The 21,981-nt window shown below is 38.3% G+C and overlaps 1 protein-coding gene and 1 pseudogene across 2 annotated transcripts; both read right to left on the bottom strand.

The window, feature by feature from the left end:
* Positions 1–3,056: 3,056 nt before the first annotated feature.
* On the bottom strand, positions 3,057–6,142 carry LOC104601855 (GATA transcription factor 18). The gene is made up of 3 exons (XM_088896605.1): positions 5,566–6,142; positions 4,606–5,115; positions 3,057–4,448 (listed from the first exon to the last, which is right to left on the bottom strand). The coding sequence occupies exons 2-3, from the start codon at positions 5,050–5,052 to the stop codon at positions 4,146–4,148; spliced, it is 750 nt and encodes a 249-aa protein (XP_088752731.1). The 5' UTR covers positions 5,053–5,115; positions 5,566–6,142; the 3' UTR covers positions 3,057–4,145.
* Positions 6,143–18,873: 12,731 nt separating this feature from the next.
* Positions 18,874–20,942, bottom strand: LOC104601857 (3-ketoacyl-CoA synthase 4 pseudogene; annotated as a pseudogene). Its single transcript, XR_016079529.1, has one exon. The product of XR_016079529.1 is annotated as a 3-ketoacyl-CoA synthase 4 pseudogene (transcript).
* Between the last annotated feature and the right edge of the window lie 1,039 nt (positions 20,943–21,981).

Genomic DNA, 21,981 nt, shown 5'->3' with positions numbered 1-21,981 from the left:
TAAAATACAAGCGGCTATATAATATGATCAGTGAAGAGTGACCCATGTAGTCCACATGTTTCTGCTTCTACTTCCTAAAAACTCTTTGCATTGGAATTTGAAACTGGGCATAACATGACTGTCTGCATCAGACAACTGGCAAAGCTCTTTTACCGGTAGTGGTTGATCGCCTGCTTATGATTTTTTTTTTTTTCTTATACACGTTAAGCTAATCTTTTATGGGCAAATTAGGAATAGGACAGGGACTACAGTTATTGAAATGAAATTCCAACTGAGGGTTGGAATAGGTGAATAGGTATACCCAATTCAAAGGATTCTGATTCTATTGACTATTCTGGATTGCCCACAAGAATCCTCCACGTGGCTAGAATAAAGTAGGTCATCTTATGTTCAAAAGAAAGAATTACTTAGTTCTTTTCACCCTCAAAATGAATTTCTCTCTCTCTCTCTCATTGGCAAATCAAAAAATTACTAACAGGAAAAGCAACTGCGTATTCTCTTGGAGTCAAGTTGGAGGATCAACAAATTAACCAACCACGTTCGACCATACAACACCTTAGCTTCTTGAGCAATTCTAAGTTGTTGGTTGCGTTAAGCAAAAGGAATTAAACTTCAATTCTTGAAAGGATTTACCACTGTCGTACGTCCGAAATCTCATCTATAAGACATTTTCCTCAAACAGGTTTAATTCTTTGAAACGATTGTAGATTGTTGATTACTTGATCCCATTAAAAGAAAAAAAAAAGTTGTTTTTGTTTAGGAGATGTCTTAATTAAATGAGTGATTTGGGTCATATTTCGTATCATTTATGTTCTACCTGCTAAGTTATAAATTAATGAAAAATGTGTTGTCACATTATATACAAGGGTCGATTCAACTAAGTGCTAAATATCTATACAGGTGATTTATTTATTTTTTAAAACCGGTTTAAGTTCCGGTTATACCTTCTGAACCATGGCCTGACCCAACACAACTCCTGTAGGGGCATATCAAGATTCGAGAAGTCATTGACACAATACATATCGATTGATACGAGTCAATACACATCGATATTTTAAAGTTTGAACTTTGAATTCAACTAAAAAAATGTATGGGTTAAAGGATACAGGAACGTCACCCTTGAATCGGATCTGCTTTAATGCATTCAATCCATCAAAGGAAAGAAATCTCGCAATAGGCAGGTCATGCATGTCTTTCAGAGGATCATGGAACTTTTATAAAAAATACAGCAAGTCCAACTGCAAACTGGCGTAGTGACTATTTAGCTAATAGGGCTGTGTGTTTCAGACAGACAGACTTCCATGTTTTGGGAATCCTCCAAATGAATCAAGTTTAATGATATGGGAGGATGTGTTTGAAAATAGTAGAGACAGGCAATGTATTAGTGGTTTTCGAATTTTTAATATATTTATTTTAGATAAAATAAGAAAATTGTATGTGTGGAACTGATCATTGACATTTGCAGTTGAAATATCAAATTTAACATTTGAGATTAAAACAATAATTTGCATTAAGAATGGTAATGGGGCGGGTTCTGGGTGGGGATTATACTCCCCATCCTCGACTCCCCTCGACCCCCACTTTGAAACAAGTCCTTGTTGAGGGCTTGATGAATCCCCGGAATTTTTAAAATTAGAAGTGTTTTGAATAATAGATTTACTTAAGTTAAAAGAAAATTGTTTAAAATAGTATCAATATTTAAATAAATTTTGATACATAATATAAATAATATTTAATATACATAAAATCAGGGTTGGGGCGGGGCAGGGACTTCACTCCCCCATCACCAGTCGATGATCGGGTGTTCAAGGCAATCTCCATCTCCCACCCCATGGGGTCAAGGAAGACAGGCACCATATGGGGGTGGGGAAAATTGCCATCCCTAATTTATATATTTAGATCAACTCAAAATGTTTCAGGTAAAAAAATCTCTTTCACAAAAATTTATTAATCAACTCAAAATAATTATTTTAAATAGATAATACCTCAAATTTTGTTACTCTTGTAGAAGAGCACCTTAATTATTACAAATACTACTCCAATCTCCATGTCAATTTGGTTTGGTAAAGCCCACTGGGATTGAATCCAAGTCCAAGGTCCAAATGGTGCAGTGATCCAAGTTGATCTCATTTTGTAGAAAATTATTGGTACAAATTAATGAATTACCAGTGGCAGGACTGGTATAGATTAATTATCCGAGGCCCAAAACCCTGTGTTTGTATAAAAAATTATCTTTTTGTTCTCTAAGCAAAATGGCTACACAACAACAGATGTATCGTAAAGTATTCTGAAAAACAAAGCCGGAAACAACCAAAATAGCGGCTGAAGATGTTAATTTTTGTTTGATGCGTTTTTTGGACTATTATAGTGACTCGGAAACATCCCAACTTTTGTTTTTGAAAAATTGGGCACATCGTTGGTGAAAGATAAGCTTGTATGTGTATATCATGATTAGATTTAAAATGCAGGGGCACTATTGTCTTCCGAAAAAAAGTGTACTTTTTGACTGATAATTAGGTTCCCCCCTCCCCCTTTATCAGATCATCCAAATTACTAAATTAGTCTCCTTTTGTGATATTATTGACAATATATCTACAAATAAAATATTCTTAAAAGTAAAAGGTTTAAGTTATATGGTGGACATAGAATAAGCTAAGCGTAGCTGAATGCCATCAATCAATCAATATACCAAAGTAGGCATTCTGTTTTTTATGAAGCTTCTGAAGTTTTTCAAAACTTTAGCTTCCTGTGGTTCTAATGCTAAAATCCAAGCAATTAAAAATCTTAAATTCTTGAGGTGCCAATGGGCTCATCCTCTTCTAGCCCAGTTGCCTAAAAGAATTCTTAAAACTCAATCACAAGCAGATAGAGGAAGTCTAATTAACAAACATATCAGAGATGGCAACAACAATTAAATGAAAATAAGAAGAGAACAATAGGGAAATAAAAACAAGACTGCAGGAAGTAGCAACTTAAATAAATAAATAAATATATAAAATAGCAAATACATCAGATGGTTGAAAAACCATTTGATCATATCAAAATTTTTAGGTGGGTCCAGTTTAAAGTTGGGTCCGGGTCTTTTAACATGGGTACATTTGGCAAGTACAAGTTATGCGAATCTGAAGTCTAAACTCTAAACCAAAGTACTTACATACGGCTTGTGTGGCTCCCATACTCTTTAAAATGGAAATAAAGAGAGTAAAAGAAAAGAAAAGTACTAAGGCTCCAACAGTAGCACAGCAACTCACTCACTTGATTATTGCATCTTTTCAACCAATGAATTGGTGCAGATGGGAGATAAGGCGATCTATGCAAGGTGGAGTCATGGGTATGGTCTCTTACTTAGATTCTAATCTGACGTCAGGAAAAGAAGTTCCCCCTCACGTAGGGCCCATGTGAATAATTTTTCTTAAAGCAAATATTCAAATTTGCCACTTGGTTAAATTTCTATATTCAGAACATGTAGGAAAATAATTTAGTTTTTATATTCCAAAGACGTAGAAGAAGTGTTGCCTGTTGGAAAGTTGAAAGGAACAACGCCATATTTCAGATGGGTGAGATGATGAGAGTCGTAAAATCTTGATGATCAAGCTTTGGTGGGGGCGGGGGGGCCTCCTCCTCGTTATGATTCTTCGAATATGCAATGCTTAATAACAAAGCAGCTTATGAGGACCATACCACAAAATGCCAATTAAACCAGTACTGATCATTGTGGACAGACCCCAGAGGCCCAGATCCATCTCTTCTTCCTCTTCAACTCTTCAAAGAAAGATAGGATATATTAGGGATTTATCTTTCTCTCAATTTCTCAGTGCTACTACATCTACATGTAAATATGTAATGTAAGAAAAGAGAACAAACAGATGGCTTCGGACTGATCAGGCAAGGTAATTAAGTTCTCTCATGTCTTACTACTCTCTATGTAAACTAGAAAGGACAGATTGTTGGCTGATATCTAAATGAAGAACAAAAAACAGAGGTTTTTTGGACACCAAAGTTTAAAAAGAGAAACTCATAAAAGTTAACCAACATCATAGATTTATCGCTATTTCACTCCATCTATATATTATAAAGATGGAGAAAATAAAACAACAGAATCAACGAATATACGATGACCTTCGTCGGCATCATCATCATCTTCATCATGTGTAGTCATGAACGAGGCTGGGCCTATCTGGGACATTTAGACGCCAAGAAAGGAAAGGAATGCCGGTATTGGAATCCCTGTCATCGTCTTCGATAAACCTGAATTCGTTGCCGAGTGCCGGAGATATGGATGCTACCTTCTGGGTCTGCGCGTGGTGAGCCCATGAATGATGATGGTGGTTCATTAGGTGTTGTGGGTCCATCACCATTGAAGAAGAAGCGGCAGCAGCGCTATTGGTGGTGGTTGTTGCTCTCCTCTCTTCCTTCTTGTAACGGATTCCGCACGCATTGCAAAGCGACTGCACCAAAAATATACATTAATGATAGAGTCACTTTCAGAGAAAACCATAATTCAGATTTCAAAGTAAAAAGAATATAATGAACATGACCAAGACAACATGTACAGTTGTTGGCTTGTTGCAGATATACCAGGGAAAGACAGAGACAAAGACGAACCTTGGGGCCTCTGGGTCCGTTTCTCCAAAGTGGTGTAGATGTCGTGTCGCAGTTGGCGCACCTTCGAGCTAGGAGAGGATCCCCATTCAAATTGTTGAGTATACCGCCACTGTGGCTACTTCCTCCTCGGCTGCTCTTATGGGTCATCGCTGATGGAGGCGGCTGCTTGGTCTGAAATATGTCCCAGCATAGATTAGACATACACGAGCCAGACCGCCGGTGGTGGCCAATCGATTTGTCCTCCGTTTGGCGGGTGGATGGTGTTCCTAACGAGAGAGTGCAGTCCACAGAAGCTGAAGACGATGTGATGGAGTAGGCGTCGATTTCATCGATTGGCTTGTGGTTTGCCATGGAGAATAACATAGAGAAGGAGCTACCTTGAGGGTGGAACACACCACACGAGCACGGTCCAACTGAATTGCAGTGAGGGCTGCTGCACCGATGCATCTCTTGTTTACTTTCTATTTCTCTTTCTGTGTCTATTGGGTTGATGGGTGTTCTTCTAAGAGCCTTAAAAGTTCAAAGTACAGAAAGAGAGGTAAGACGGGTTTGCATTATAATGGAGATTGTGAAATATGAATGGAGAATGGGAATGAATGAGTACTAGAATACCAAGAGAAAATGAGAACTGAAGTATTTGTAGTTAAGATATATATGGTAGTGAGAGACTGAGAGTTGGGAGTACAAGCAAGCGATACAGTGAGAGACAGATAATGTAATAATCTAATCCTTGAAAAATGCTTGGAAGAGAGGGTGGGAGTGTACGAGAGGGCTGAGAGCCTGAGATGGGTGTTGTCTCCTAGCTTCAAAAGCTAATGTAATGGCGGAAGACCAGTCAGCACTTGCAGTCCACGTTGTCGTCAATCGCAGATAGAGATTTAGTTTAATGAATAAATAAATAAAGGATAGAGATGTAGAGACTAGATAGGATAGACAGAGAAAAGAGAAGTACTGGATTACATGTGTGCGTGTATATATATCCAGCAGAGACAGAGACGAGTCAGTTGGTCAGTGAGTGAGTGAGTCACAGTCAGTCTCTGTGCGGTGTGGATGTGGATGAATTTGGTCTTCCCTGTTTTGATTGCGGAGTAGTGAGTAGTGTGCTCTCCTCTCCTACTGGTACTACTTACTACTGCAGTTGTAGTTGTAGTAGTAGTGGTAGATCTCTCTCACACTCTCACTCAATTTATACACTTTTGAGAGCAGGAGAGAGAAGAGGCGCAGCAAACAATGCGAGTCAGAGAGGCAGATGGGTTGGTCATTGGGTAGTCAAAAGAACCCACGTGACTCTGGGAACAGTCTTCCAGGGATCTGCCTTCTCCGATCACGAGGCGTAGCCTCAAACGACGACATCAAACCTCTGTCCGTATCCGTATCTCTGCTCTGTCACTGCCAGCCTCCCAAGGAAAAGGGACTCAAATATGCATCCACGATTCCATGTCCATGTATCGTATTGTATTGGATGTATGTATGTAATCTCTCTCTCTCTTCTCTCACAGAGTCTGAGAGTCTGAGTCTCTCTGTCTCTGTCTCTGTCCATCTTTCTCTCTACATGTCAGTCCCAGTATATCTGTATATCATCTATATATGGTGATGCACTGATGCTATTGCTATCCAGTAAACTATCGACCCACCACCCTTTTTCACTTTCAGGCTTCAGCCCAATTCTCTCTCTCTCTCTCTCTCTCGTCTCCAACACTATAACAACAACACTCCCTTTCTACCATTAATCGATATATCCTCGGTCGGTCGATCGTTTTTGTCGAGGCCTCATCAGTTGGTCATTGTCACGGCCTTCTCTTCATCAGTGTTCAGACTTTTCTTTCAGTACGTAGTACTCCTCCTCCTCGATCCAGCACCACCAGTACCAGTTGATGAGAGAGTGAAGCCCTCCTACAACAACTATGATACACCGTACGGTATAATCACGTGAGTGGATACATCTCTCATCCCATATCAAAGTAATTAAGTCGGTCAGTTGGTCATCATCGCCACCTCAACCACGAATCTATAGTATAGACTTCATCACATCACAGGCTGGGATAATGGAAGATCCGGAGATTTTGATTGGAAAGCGAAAAAACAAAAGTGTCGAGACGAAATATACTCTGCAATCATCAAAGCAACAAGCCCTCTCTCTCTGCTTATGGGTTTTGCGAAAAAAAGAAACAAAGAAAATCTGCTTCTTGAGTCGAGTCGAGTCAAAGGAAGAAATAAAAAGAAAATTAAAGGCAACCAAAAACCATTCCCTAAAAAAAGAAAAGCTAAGAAATAAAAATAAAAACAATAAAGTGAACCCAAAACCCCATCATCGCCATCGCCATCGCCAAGCTTGGAACAAATCATCTCCCTTCTCCTCATGTTGATCCATTCGATCCACTCAAAGATTCAAAACCATGTCTGTCAAAAGAATCAGATCATCTAGGAATTGGTGTCCGTCGTTCGACCAACGGGAAGACTACCGCTTTCCCAAAGATGCTCTCCCTCCATTCGCTTTGTAAACTACGACCAACAAACAACCATCGACCCGAGACAGACAACCCACCACACATCATCATACTACGCTGCTCTGTCTCTCCTTCTATATTCTCTACTATCACACATTTAATTAATATATTATTATTACTTATGATATCTGATTATCTCCCCCCCCCCCCTAATTCTAAGTTGGCATTTGCTTTAATTTACCTGGACCAAACATCTCTCTTTCTCCCTTGAATGTTGAATATTGAAAAGAAAATCAAGTAGTCACCGAATTGAAGTATCAAAATCCCACCTCCCATCTCTCTCTCTTATTTTCTGTCTGCACAATACAATGGTACGTGCTGACTAATCATGATGTTACATGGCTCGTTGGATTCTGTGGGACCCATTTCACCGTTTTCCGAGACAAGCCAATCTTGTCGGCTTGGACCGACAAACGGAATAATAAAATAATAAGTACAAATCCATGTGCCACGTGTACATACTGTAGGATCTATACTGCATGCATGCACAGGCTGCAGATGTGTTAAACAAAGCTGGGAAACAGAAGCCTATATATTAACCCTCATCTTAACAACAGTAATCAGAACAATTATAAATAAAACATTCCTCAAAAGCCACAAAACACAAGTGGGAATGAAGTGCTAATTCAATCCTTCCCCCCCCCCTCTCTCTCTCTCTCTAAAAAGAAAAAATAAAGAAGGAAAAGGGTTGGGATTGATCCAGTGTTTTATACCATTAATATCTTTATATCTGCCAGATAATGTTAAGTAATAATATTATAATGAAGATTGACAGAGAAAAAAAAAGAAAATAATAAAGTAAGACAGACCCCAAACAGGCCAACATTTGAACAACCTCTAGCTCAAAATTCAAAAAATTTTGAGATACATAGGAAAACCAAACCCACCAAGAAGCCGTCCTATGAATGAAACATGGCTTCTCCCATGAAGTCTAGCTACCACACTATTAACCTCTAATTGTCCCCTAGCTCCCTCTCAAAGTCTACAAGTGGTGGTGGTGGTCCAGCCATCCCAACCAAACGCATCCCAATTCCTTTTCTTTATTGACTACGATTCCACTGAGCAGTGTTGTGTATGGATAAAACCAACCCCTTCTTCTGTAATCTGCATCACCAACCAGGGCAGCTAGCCATAGCTAAAGAGGTTCATCGATGCCATCTATTCATCCAACCACCGTTAATCCGCCAAAACTGCCTTTTATCCGGTTTGGAGTGTACTTGTTTTGCACTGACAACACAAGCCATAGACCCTGATTAATTGCAGTATTTTTTTTTCTTCCCCAGTAGTCCCCCTTCATCACTTCGAATCCTCTAGGGAACCAGCAGGAAGATAGTGGGCCAATCGTGTTACGGTACATCAGCCTGACACGTGGGACCCACGTGTACGTTGATAACGTGGCATGTCATGACTGGCTCAGTGTTACAAGTAAGAATTTTGAGAAAGAACCCTTGCATCTAGGCTCTAGCTAGTTACTCCCCCAGTCCCCCTATATATATAGGTCAATAGCATGCAATCTAGTTTGCTTTTGGTAGAGATCTACTGATCTGACCGATAACTTTACCCGATCCGACCCTATCATCACCTCCCACAATATTTCCTCTCACAGTGCACATCACATCTAGAGTGTTAAAATTGGAAATAGAATGGAACTAGAGGTGTAAAGTGGGCCGTTCCATCTTCTCTAGTGAAAAATTTAGGGGTCGGCCAGTATAGCCCATGGCCCGAGCTCATGTGGGTCTGTGCCGTGCCGTGTTATGGGCTGGGCTGGTTTGTGGGCTGAGCTTTGGGTCGGGTTGAGTTGTATATCGGGTCAAAGTTATTTATTTAAAAAAATTGATAAAAAACAAAATTTTAATTTTATATGAATTTTGTGTATAAAATTGTTTATATATACAATAATTAAATAAATTAGTACAATAAAATTTAAAAAATATTTATTTTAGTAATATATTATATACTATATATTATTATATAATTATAATATATACAAAATATATATAAACATATATAAAATATATATATGAGCCGTGCCAACCCGTGGTCGTGTCATGTTGTACTGGCCTGTGGACCTAAAATCCCAAGCCCAACATGGCCCGCAGACCGTCGTGCAGGGCCATGCCGAGTTGGTCCATGTTCGTGCTGGGTTGCGGGCGGCACAACCTGATTTACACTTCTAAATGAAACCCCTTTTACCAGTCTTCATTTGGATTTATCAAAAACACCATTCCTATCCCACTTATATATAATATAACAATAACATCCCCTTTATTTATAATAAGGGTCATTTACTAAAACACACGTTTCACGTTTGTAATCGATTTGAATTGATTGAATACTGATGTTTCTTGGATTGAAATTTAAAATGACGGTTTTAACCCTAATTCCCATTTTAACAAATTGTCAAAAGAAAATAAAAAAGAAATGAAAATGTTATTTTTGTTCCTGCTAAAATGTGGGCAAACTTTCTCACCACGTCAACAAAATGATGAAGAGACCTTACACACTTACAGTAACGTTACAATTCTAATTGATGCAATCCAACTGTTGCTTACAAATATGGATCATGTATAGGAGAAAATCACTACGATTGATATCTCTTCTTCATCTTAAATTAGGGTGTATGTTGTTTACACTCTGAATCAATTATTATTGAACAAAATATGAAGCTAAAAAAAATACTACCTAGCAGAAACATGATGCCTCAATCATACATTTTTCACTCAGCTTATGGTTAGGGGTGATCATTTCAGCCCGGCCTGGCTCGGCCTGCACAAGTCCAGTTCGGAAATTTTAGGCTTGGGCCTGGGTTTTGTGTTTAGGCCCGGCCTGGGCCCGAGCCCATATCAGGCCCATAAGTTTTAGGGCTGGGCTTGGGCTTAATACTTCAAGCCCGGCTCACATATATTTAAATCTGTACATTTTGTGTATAATGTATACATATTTATATATGCTATTTTACATTATATTATATATTTTATATGTAAATATTATAACATGATATGTATAATATATATTATATATAATATTTTATATTATATAATATATAAAATAAAATTTTATATGTATGTTATGTCATTTAATATAAAATATTATAGATATATAATGTTTTATGTATAAAAGACATTGGCCCGGAATTAGGCCTAGTCTGGCCCGGGTCCATGTAGACCTGGGCTAGGGCTTATGTTACAGGCCCAGAACTCCGGGCCAGGCCGGGCCCGGGCCTAAGCTATAACCCTTATCATAAGTGAAAAGCCTGGCCCGGGCCCAACCCATGATCACCCCTACTTATGGTATGACCATTCATAGATGACAATGCAAATAGTTATTAATATAAGGTTGATTAAGTAAAACGATTGAGAACTGTAAGGGCTGTTTTAATAAAATGCAAACTATAAATATATTTTAATAAATTGTGAAATTATAAACAAGAGGTATTTAAGTAATTGACCCTTTATGTAATTAGCACTTTGGTCACCCGATAGGAAATTGGGAATGCACCTACTAGTTGCCAATTCCCATGGGTTCAGTTTGGGAAGAGTAAAACTACATGTAAAATAATATAAAATGCATGATTTTGCACTCTACATATTTGTATTTATATTCTTTCCAAACTGAGCCTTGGGAACATTTGGTTCAAGCTATACAACTGATTGTTTGCCAAAGACTACCACACTTTGGGTACCATGCAAAATTACAAATAGCTAAGCATACGTATTACTAGCTAGCTGAACACAATGGCTATGAAAATGATGTGGAACCAAGGACAATATTACGTGCTAGCTATGACTCCGGATCTCCTGGTCATAAGAACACTGTTCACGCCTATCTACAATACACTACCCCCCCCCCCCCCCCCCCCCCCCCCCGGTAAATTGAGAACATCTCGCCCTGCATAATATTATGCAGATCTATGATGAGATGTTTTCCATGTATGAATGCGATAAACGTGAACAAAGTTCTCGTGGATAGGAGATCCAGACTTGAGAGTGAGTAGTTTATTGGCCATATGCATTTAATAATTGGCATGAGGGATTATCATTGATTCCACAGCCCGTTGCACAGCCATCACATTTAGCTAATCCGATCTCGTTATGAACTAGCAAGAGGAAGCAATGCTGCATGAATTGCGAAATAGTTAATCAAGCCTACTGGAAGTTTGCAACATAAACTTAGACCTTAATTCTTACAACTAATCACTGACCTTAATTCATTACAAACCATGCTCCATGTCAAGTTTCTTTGTCGCTTTTTTTTTCCATGTCTTGTCTTGTGAAAAAATAAGAAAGAATCCTGAAAGAAGTGTAAGTGCACCTTTAATTGCTTTTTTGGAAACTTGATACCCCATCTGTGGCCATGCACCGTTATTATGACCACCACCTTCACCTTTAATCATCATTGTTTGGATCCATCAGCCCATAAGTGGAGCTTTTCTTGCTACAAATTTTCATTATTGTTGGTTTACTAGTAATGCTACCTTGGTTAAAAGTGACCAGATGGTGTCCATCTTTACTAGGTGTGCTCTACATGGGAAAGCAATGGGCCCCCAAATGCATTAGCAAAACATATTTGTTGTGCATGAAAGTGGAGGCTACTGTGAATCTGTAGAGGATATAAAGGTAAATGAAGTTCGAAGGCTTATCAGCTGAGGCTTGTCTGTAATACTGTCCTTAAGCAGAATTTTGCTTCCTATGGATAATGTCCGGTGCAGTACAAGAAATCTGGCGTTATGCTCCAAGATTCAACAGCCTTCAAGGCACTCCGTAACTGTGCACTTGGAATACTGAATAACAAGAATTGCAACAATCTCTAAACTCAGAAAATGAGTGCAGTATGCAGAGAATGAATGAATGCTAAGAGTAAAATGTGCAGGGTATAAATAGATTTTCTAATGCAAGAGAAAGAAGTGATGATTCTTCTGAGAGCCATTAAAGGTTGCAACGAAGAGATGCTAAGTTAAGACCGACGGCTTTGATTAAAAAGAAGAAAATGAACAGTCATTTGTTTGAATATGAAATTAAAACAAGTTTAAAATGAAGGCACAACCGTTTGAATTAAAAGAAAACCAGTCAAAAAAAGTAGGTGAATAACCCACACCCACGCCCCAACCTGGCTCGGCATGCACGTGAAATAGAAGCCCCAAGCCATGAGACTATATGTATAGTAGCCCATTTGGGTCCACATAAGGGAAATGCCATCTTCTAGTAATAATCTTAACACTTGTAATTTTCCAATGTGGGATTCAAGCAAACTAGGAGATTGAAAAGTTAGGCTAAAAAATGGAGGGAAACAAAATTTTGAAATTTTTGATAAATGTCAAAGCTTATGTGAGCATGTAACTTGTGTGGGTGTGTGCAAATAAAGACAAAAAAGTTAAAATGACGATACTAACCCTACTAAACTTTTAAATTACACTTAAAACATATTATAACAATCTACAAACAGAGCACAACAAGAGATTAAAGCCATTCTCTCCGTCCATTAATTCGATTGAATCAGGGGTGGAGCCAAGAATAAAGTTGGGGGGCGGGGTCCTTGCCCCCCAAACGTTTTGTTAAAACCAGTATTACTTGTATATAATTAGTGGTTGGAGGAAGTGGGGGACACTAATAAAGTGGGTCTTTGCCCCCCTCCAAACAAAGAAGTCCCATTAAAATGTTAAGGACTGTTCTCTAACTCTCTAATTCCCCTTCACTTAACTCCAAGATTGAAAGAAATAAATACTGTTTACGTTTCTGTCATAAATTGCCATAATAAACCCAAACCCTTATCTCCTATTTCTCTCCAAACCCTACCTCTTTTACTCTTTATCTTATTGTCTTGTTTTTTGACAAGAAGATAGGTAATTGGAATTAAAGTAAGGTGGGGTTTGATAAATCTAAAATCTGAAGTCTAAAAAGCTAAAAAGATATTAATGGTGATTGAAATCTGCATCTAAAATTCCTTAATTTTACTATTTTACCCCTAGAACATACTATTTGGTATTTTTCATTTCAATTTTTACCATTTCATAAAATATAATTTATTAAATTCAAAATAATATTGAAAAATATGAACAAATTATAATAAATTATAAAAATTAAAAATTATTAATATAGGAATAAAATTGAATATATATATAATTTTATAAATTAAAAATAAATTATTAAAAGTTAAAATAATAACGGAAATAGTAATAAAGTCTATGAAGCAATGAAAAAATATTTAATAATTATCAAATTGTTAAATTAAACCTATTAAACTATTTAATAATTAATAATTAATACAAATAAAAATTATAAAAATAAGAATAAAATTGGAAATACATATAAATTTATAAATTAAAAATAAATTATTAAAAATTAAAATAATAATAAATTATTAAGAATAAAATCCAAACGTCGCTGCTGAGAGTTGCAACGACGATGGTGGAAAGACAGGGGGAGAGAGAGAGAGAGGGAGAGGGAAATCGAATGCCGCTGCAACTCTTTGCATTTCAGATCTGAATTTTCAGACTCAACCCAAACATAGGTGACGTCTAAAAGCAACATTTTCAGACTTCAAAGATCTGAAAAGTGTTATCAAATGCCACATAAGTCAATTAGATTAAGAATTAAGTAGTACTTGTAGGATTTCAGATTTGCCACAAAGCCCATTACCAAAAGATATGACAATCGTTACATGTAGAGCACAAAACCTTATATTTTGTATTTTTTGTATGTATTTATACTGTACATGTTTGTATTTGTACTCCTTTCAAACTGAGCCTTTGTAACAATATTTTTGTTGCTTATGTTGCAAATCTCTATGATATAATTGACTTAAAATAACTTTTTCATTATCATAAATAAAAAAAAATTATATAACTCGCCCTCCTAAAGAAAATTCCTAACTCTGCCACTGGATTGAATGTTTAGTTTTACACAAATAACCAGTAGGTTTAAGGTCAATTTTAAGCTCTATTTGATTTGATAGAAAATAAGAGAGAAACAAAAAGTTGAGGAAAATTTTTAACAAATTTGTGAAATTCCTTTATAAATTTTCCTTCTAATTTATTGTCTTTATTAATTTAACGAAGTTAATTAAATTCTTTAACCTGGCCTAAGATATTGAGGGTCCGTTTAGTTTGAGTGAATAGGAGTCTGGAATCGGAATCGGAATGGTTCACTCCCATTCTGGATATTTAGTTAAATGGAATGGAACTCATTTTCATTCTAGGCGGAATGGGATTCCCTCCACATGGGGGAATGCCCATTCCCGACTCCACCCCAAGGAATGCCATTCCCATTCCGGGTATGGGTCGTGTTTCATGTTTGCCACCAAAATGTCATACACACCCGCAATCATTGAACGTTAAAGACATTTGTAGTTGCAAAGAGCCGGTGGTATTGGAATCTGTACAGCCAACGGTTCCTCTCCCCATTTGGAGTTAACAAGATAGAACCTAGTTAATAGACACCTTTTAATAGATTTTTTTATGCATTTTTCTGTATTTTTTTTGCAAATGGTGTTTTCTGCAAAATTTCTACTTTTGTTTTTGCAATTTCTGCAAATTTTGAGTATTTTCATGCTTTTTTTCTGATTTTCTACAAAATTATTGTAATTTTTGTATTTCCTGTAAAATTTCTATATATTTTGGTATTTTCATGCATTTTCTGTTTTTATTTTTATTTTTATTAGGGGCAAAATTGAAAATCACGACTGATTCCGATTCCAGCCTTTTAATGAACCAAACAGCGAAATAGGCCATTCCAATTCTGATTCCAAGAGTTTCCAATTCCGATTCCGATTCCAATTTCAATTCCGATCGCGACCCAAACAGCCCTGAATAATTTTTATATGTGGACGAGCTCAAAGAGTCCGCCTATTCAGTGAGTCACCTTCCTACCTATATCTTCACCATATGGTAAAGGGCCATTTTATAAACTTGAAAGCAGATAATATACCGTCTTACAGATAAGATGTACATATTTGAAGATTTTATAGCCCATTAAATTAAAATATATAATAACCAAGATAGGGAAATCTGTAGCGAATAAAATTATAGCATAAAAAAAAAAGAAAAAAGAAAAACAGAGCCAACCTAAGCAACTTGGGCTTCGTCCAAACAATAGAGGGCTGATTCAAGAGTGAAATAGATGAAGTGACACGACTTGATCGTTCCCCTAAAATTGATGCTTCATACTCTTGGTCTTAGGGAGTAGTAATTCTTATATTTCATAAGGTTACTTGCAGACAAGAAAGTAGGACCTTGATCTCTTGGTCTCTCCTCCCCGGAGGACCACAACCTGGCTCAATCTGCCAATTAACCTTAGCTTGAGCAAATCTTTTAGGCCTGAAACTGGGCTCAAATCTAATCTTTAAACCCAGTCGATTATTGAAGTTTCTTGGGTATCAATGGTGTGGGAACATAGGACCAGCGTTCGAGGCTTAGACAGACCATTATTGGACAGGTCTGAGTAAACACGTTGGCAGAATAGGATGATCTTTAACCATCTGAGCTGAACAGTACAAGAGAGCCCTTTTGCACACCGTCCAATGAAACAACAGCAAAATGCCATGGTTCTGTCTACTGTTTGTTCTGATTCGGTACCCTAGCTAATTTACCAGATGGAAATATGGGATCCATTCAATGGTTGCTCCTGGTCTTTAATATATGACGGCCCACATTGCAAGATATCAGGGGCCTGTAACAATGTCGGACCCTATCTCACTAATGGCCCAAACCCAAGATTTACCATTCTAGGCCTGTCAACAATATCAGCTTGGTTGACTGTGGTTTCGAGCCTCAGCTTGATATTCAAGCTTGTTAGCCAGGCTGCTAGGGCAGGGTGGGATAAGTAAGGTGCCGTTTGGTAAGTTTTTTTAAAGATTTTTTAAAAGATTTAATAGTTAAAAGACGGTGTGAGTTTTTACATAATGATCTCGGCAGTCCAAAGACTTTTTGGTTGGAGGTGTGCCTTTCTATGTGAAGATGAAATAAGTTGAAATTAAGCTTTCTGAAATAAGTCCAAATCAAGTTTTTCACGTCTTTTTAGAACACGGTCTTTCAACGAAAAGATCTTCCTCCAACCAAACAGAGGAAGATTAAAACACGAGCTGCCAGATTTCTAAAAAATCGACCGCCAATACAGAAAGACGCGCTAAATGGGGCCATGCAGTAAATCCATCTTGCCATCTCCCCTTTGTGAAGCATTAATGGTGAACACAGAAACAAGGAAGCTTAACACATGGAAAGAGAATTGGGTTAAGTGAACTGCAAAATTATTCTACCACTCAAGTAGGGGTGTCAATTGGATTGGATTTGGTCCAATCAGGTCCAATCTAGTGAGTCCATTACAAATGGATCAGGTCCAATCCAATCCAATGAATGTTTTGGACCAGTCTAATTCAATGTCTGGACCGTCCAATTTTTTAAAATTTGTTTTAATTTAGATTAGTTCTAACCCAAACCTGGTCCATTGACACATATTCTTATCTTCTATGAATGTATCAGATATTAGATCAACCCAACCCAATCCAATATAAATTTATTATGGATGGACCAGGTTCAATCCAATACAATAATAAATACTTTGAACCCTTAAGTTTGGACTGGTCCAATTCAATATGTCTTATTGGTCTGCCCAATCCATCCAAATTGATTTTGGTTTGGACAAGTCCAATCTAAACCCGGTCCATTGACACCCCTACAGTACTCAAGAGAGCAAAAGAGTTGTCCAAACAAAATCATGATTCCAGAGTTGATTACACCCCCGGCTAGGGCTGTTCACGGGTCGGGTTGGGTCGGTTTACTGGCGTATTTCCAACCGATCCGACCTGGTCGGTTTACGTAGAAATAAAATTGAAACTGACACAGTACTAAGTAAAAATGACCTAGTCGGTTTGAATCGGTTTGGGTCGGCTTGTGTCGGTTTTGTGAATGATTCTCTCGATGTAAACGGTAAAGGATTTAAGTCTAAGAAAGCAAAAGTTGGATGCCTGGAAATTAAAAATGATTTAATAGATTAAAACTGATATTTTATATATAATATGTATATTTCTGAAGTAAAGCTGAAATATATATAATATCTGAAATATATTATATATATTATATATCTAAATTGGTTTGGATCGGTTCGATTTTGATTTTTACACATGAAAATTAAATCAAACCGAATCATCGATTTATATTTTTTTGTAACTCAAAACCGACTGATACTGAAGAAAAACCAACTAACTTGAATTAGATCGGTTTGGTCGATTTAGATATTGTTACGAACAGCCCTACCTCCAGCCCATTATATTCCACAAAATGCATGGGGTGTCCATATGACCTCAAACCTATCTACTCCAGTCTCCAGCAAAGCATATAACACCATGCAGAAAGCAAAGTGAATATGAATAGTAGTACAGACCATATATGTATCTTTCTTGGAGCTAGATTGATGGGTGGGAAATACTTAAAAAGACAGGGACGTATTGGCCTGGCTTGACCATGTTAAATGCATGAGAGGCCTGGACCAGAAGTCAACAACCCTCAACCCATGTCCTGCACTTATTGGCCTGGCTTGACCATGTTTAGATAACCCATTTGCAGCCCTAATACAGAGCGACACGCGCTATGCCTACAGACCTGGAAGTGTCATTTCGATATGGTCAAGCAAGAGGGTTAGAGGAAGGTGTGGACCACCTCTTTGGAAAATGCATTTCATTAACCATATTTGGATGGTTATATTAATCACACTGTCCCTGGACCATCTGATGGAGAAGTCTCAATTAAAGATTATTACAATCAAGGGCGGAGGAGAAATTTACATGGAGCACTGTATTATTAGTGGGGGATTTCTGGACGATAGAGGGGTGATATGGCTCCAGTGGACCATAGATTTTTGCGCTCTATATATTTGTATTTATACTCCTTTCAAACTGAGTTTTACGTTTAATACAAATATGTAGAATGTAAATATATACTAAAAAATACAAAATACACAAGGTTTTGCATACTCTTACCAAATTGAGCCTTAATTGTTACCAAAAGACAATATTAATTAATGATATGTTTGCATTGACAATATAGGGTAGCTTTTAAAAAAGATCCTTGTTGTTGCTTCAATTTGAATAAATGTGTGTCTAGTACGTAGTCTTTGGTGGATGGGTAAGCAATAGGAAGTTTCTCCATGGATATAATAAGAACAAGAGGCGCGCGGCAGCAGAGCTGTTTAATTTTGAGCTTCTCCGTTTGGTCATTGGTGGATGGGTAACCAAACGGGCCCTTAGTTATTGGTAAAAATGGTAATCAAAATTTTGGCTTTCATGCATACGTTAATAATTTTGTCTTTATCTAGTTGAACCTTATTTATCAATTCGTTACATCTCAATATTAATTTACTGGGAAAAAAAACACAAAATTGTTGGAAAAGAAGTCTTTATTTATTTATTTTTTTCCCTTGGAGGTCATCGTTGGGTTTTCCATAAATGCACATCATAAGCATTAATATGAACATACACCGTCGATCGAAGCCTGGTGCCTAGAAGGTTAATGAATCCTTAATTTGGCCGATACCAACACCGATTTGCGATTTCATAGTCAAGACTTGACCCCTTTACTTGCAAATTTATTTGTTCTAACTCAACCTATCTTGCTAGAGAGAGAGAGAGAGAGATGAACCTGCATATCTGCTATATAGAATGCCAATTTCCATAGATCATATCGAGTTAAATAATTGTTCAAATGGAACCCAACATTAATATTGATTATTACAACCAAAAAAATCATATATATGTAACACACTAGATCTGTTCGTAAAGGATTAATAGTATACACATCTTCTCTAAATTAAGTTCCTGATGAAGCAGGGACAAATAAATTGCAGTAGAGAAAGTTCTTTGAAAGAAAAAAAAAAGCAACAGTGACCACCATGCATGACCTGATGCATGTATGCAACACTATAATCTATAAACAATAAAGAGCAGTGAAAAAGAAAACCTGATGAATGATGATATAACATAGACTTAATTGACCCCAGATACATGAATGATTAATCAAAGAGATGAAGACGTACGGTTGATGCCTCTGATATTTATTTTTCCGCTTCAGAATCAATGAAGAGCTAAGATACAATTTCGACGGGATACCTGTCGATGCAATGCAACCAGGGACTGTTGGGTGATGGCTTCGCATTCCGAACCGCCTCCCACACTGCACTGTTACACTTAAAGCCACTTCCGAATGCGATCTGCCAGAGGCGGTGGCCTTTGCGCATCCTCCCTTTAGCCTCCGTGTAGGCCAGCTCGTACCAGATGGAGCTGGACGACGTGTTGCCGAACCGGTGCAGTGTCATCCTGGAAGCCTCGACGTGAGTCGGCTCCAGCTGCAGATTCCTCTCCAGCTCGTCGATCACGGCCCTTCCCCCGGCGTGTATGCAGAAGTGATCGAACGCCAACTTGAAGTCTGGGATGTAGGACTTCCTCTTGGGATCGATTAGCTTCTTGGCCAACAAATTGAAGAAGAAGAGAAGCTGTTCGCTGATTGGGAGGACGAGAGGTCCTAATGTGGTGATGTTGGTCTTAAGTGCCATTCCTGCGATGGACATGAGATCCTTCGACAACGAGACCCCGGTTTTACCTTGGTCGTCCTGCTCCTGGTACACACAACGGAACGCCTTGTCATCGGCTCCGCAGTGGGTCCTCACGACATGGAGGAGCTTGTATTTGGCCCGGCGCCTGTCTGAGGACTTGTTCGACAGCAGAACCGCCGATCCACCCACGCGGAACAGGCAATTAGGTATCAGCATTGATTTCTTGTTCCCGAAGTACCAGTTCTGGGTGATGTTCTCAGTGCTGACGACGACGGCATAAGTGTTGCGGTGAACCTGGAGCATGTCCTTGGCCAAGTCGATGGCGACCACTCCCGCACTGCATCCCATTCCGCCCAAATTAAAGCTCCTAATGTTACCTCTTAGCTTGTACTTGTTGATAATCATGGCGGACAGCGAAGGGGTCGGATTGAACAAGCTACAGTTCACGACTAGTATACCAATGTCCTTAGCCTTCACGGAGGTATTGGAGAAAAGATTTTCTAGAGCGCCAAACATGACCTGCTCGGCTTCCTCCCTAGCGTTAGCCATCGTCGGCCGTGGAGGAGTGTAGTGCATCGCGTCAGGGACGTGCGTCTCCTCGCCGAGTCCGGAGCGCTCGAGGATCTTGTGTTGGAACTCGAGCGAAGACTCATCGAAGTCCCCAGTGAGCCTGGAGTGTTCCATGAAATTCTTGTAGTTAACCCTCTGGTGTGAGTGAGGGAGGTAGCAGGAAAAGTCCACCAGATACACGGGGCGTGGCCGCGTCATGAAATAGGCGGTAGCACTTAATACAAGCAGTGCAGAGCAAATGGCGACACTCACCAAATTCTTCTCAAGCTGATGTGATAGTTCAAGGATATCCTCCGAGCTCAACTGCGACGCCCGGACCAGGGTCACAGCCATCACCGGAATAAGAGAGAAAGTGATAAGATATTTCAGCAAGTAATGATACCCCAGCTTCACATATTTAACGTTCACGCTTTGTAAGAAATCAGGCAATCTCCGACTCTGCCGGGCCTGAATGCGGCTTCCTTCACCGGCACCACCATTTTTGGCGGCTTGAGCTCCCACTCCTTCCATGGCGAATTGGTGACTGAGCCTAGTGGTTCTAATAAACTCTAAAGCCAGATAATAGATATCTCTCTCTGTAAACTGCAAAGGACGAGGGATGGAAGGAATAGAAGGGTATATATATAAAGATATTGGCACCTTAATCGATTAGAACAAAAAAATATAAAATAAAACGAGAGGTCAGAGGTCACAGAGAGAGAGATTGAAGAAATAAAAGAAGATTGGTGGGAGGTAGATACAACAAGTCAACAACTAGAGATAGCAGGACTAAACTTATTTGACAAGACTAGTCAAGTAATGGATGAAGGATAGAAGAAAGTAATCTGTTATCTCAAATTCTCAGTTGTGAATAAGAGAAAAATTAAGATGGAAGAAATCTTATCTAACGTGGCGGTGATCAATTAAAACACTAATTGAGCGGTGAAATCATTTCATTTTTATGTAGGTAACAAACTAAGCTTCAAAACAGCTCACCGAAAGATTATTAAAAAACCAGTCTGAAACACACACATAGACTTGGAAGCTTCTTTGAGGGTTTCCGTGCGTATTCTGGGCTCCTCAGCTTATAATTCAGTCCAAACTTCCAACCATCGAATTAATTGCGGACAAAGGAATAATTAATGCAAACACACAATAAATCATTAATTCGGTGATGATCTAGGTCAACACGATTGTTGTAAACTTGGGGGCGGCAATTCCATTCATTCAAGAGATTGGCAACAGGCAGATGTATCCAACTCTCATCTCTTGGATTACTAGTCTATCCATTTTATCTGTTTGGCGCATCTACTTCTGACTAAATTAGCCCATTGCATTTAATTGTTGTTGCTGTAAATTCATAACTTCATTTGGCAATCACAAGAATGCAAGAAAATATCATAATTAGATATGGAGATTATATCTCCTAACTCCTATCAAATTAGTTCTCAGTAAGTTCATTCATTCATTTATACATGCATCAAGTTTTTGGGCTGTTTGGTAACTAAAACACTCTTAACTGCTCATGATGAATGTAGCTAGGTTTTACGTTCCTATGATTGTGGGCATATTTTCATTTTTTTTTTCAACAATGGGGACGAGAAGTTTGATCTTCTTTTCCCACCATTTCATTTATCTGCTTAAGTTACAATTAACAATGCTTCAAAAAATCAGGTATTGCATGTAGATATCGAATAAGATTGTATAGAATCAATGGGTACTGGGTAGAGCCAGCAAGGGGCGGAGCGAGGATTCTTTTATGAGAGGGGGCTAAAATCTAAAGT

The sequence above is a fragment of the Nelumbo nucifera genome, chromosome 1, assembly GCF_055504915.1.
Source record: "Nelumbo nucifera cultivar China Antique chromosome 1, China Antique-T2T, whole genome shotgun sequence".
Classification (NCBI taxonomy): Eukaryota; Viridiplantae; Streptophyta; class Magnoliopsida; order Proteales; family Nelumbonaceae; genus Nelumbo; species Nelumbo nucifera.
Note: the sequence above shows the minus strand (reverse complement) of the source record. Positions and strands in the feature narration are given on the sequence as shown.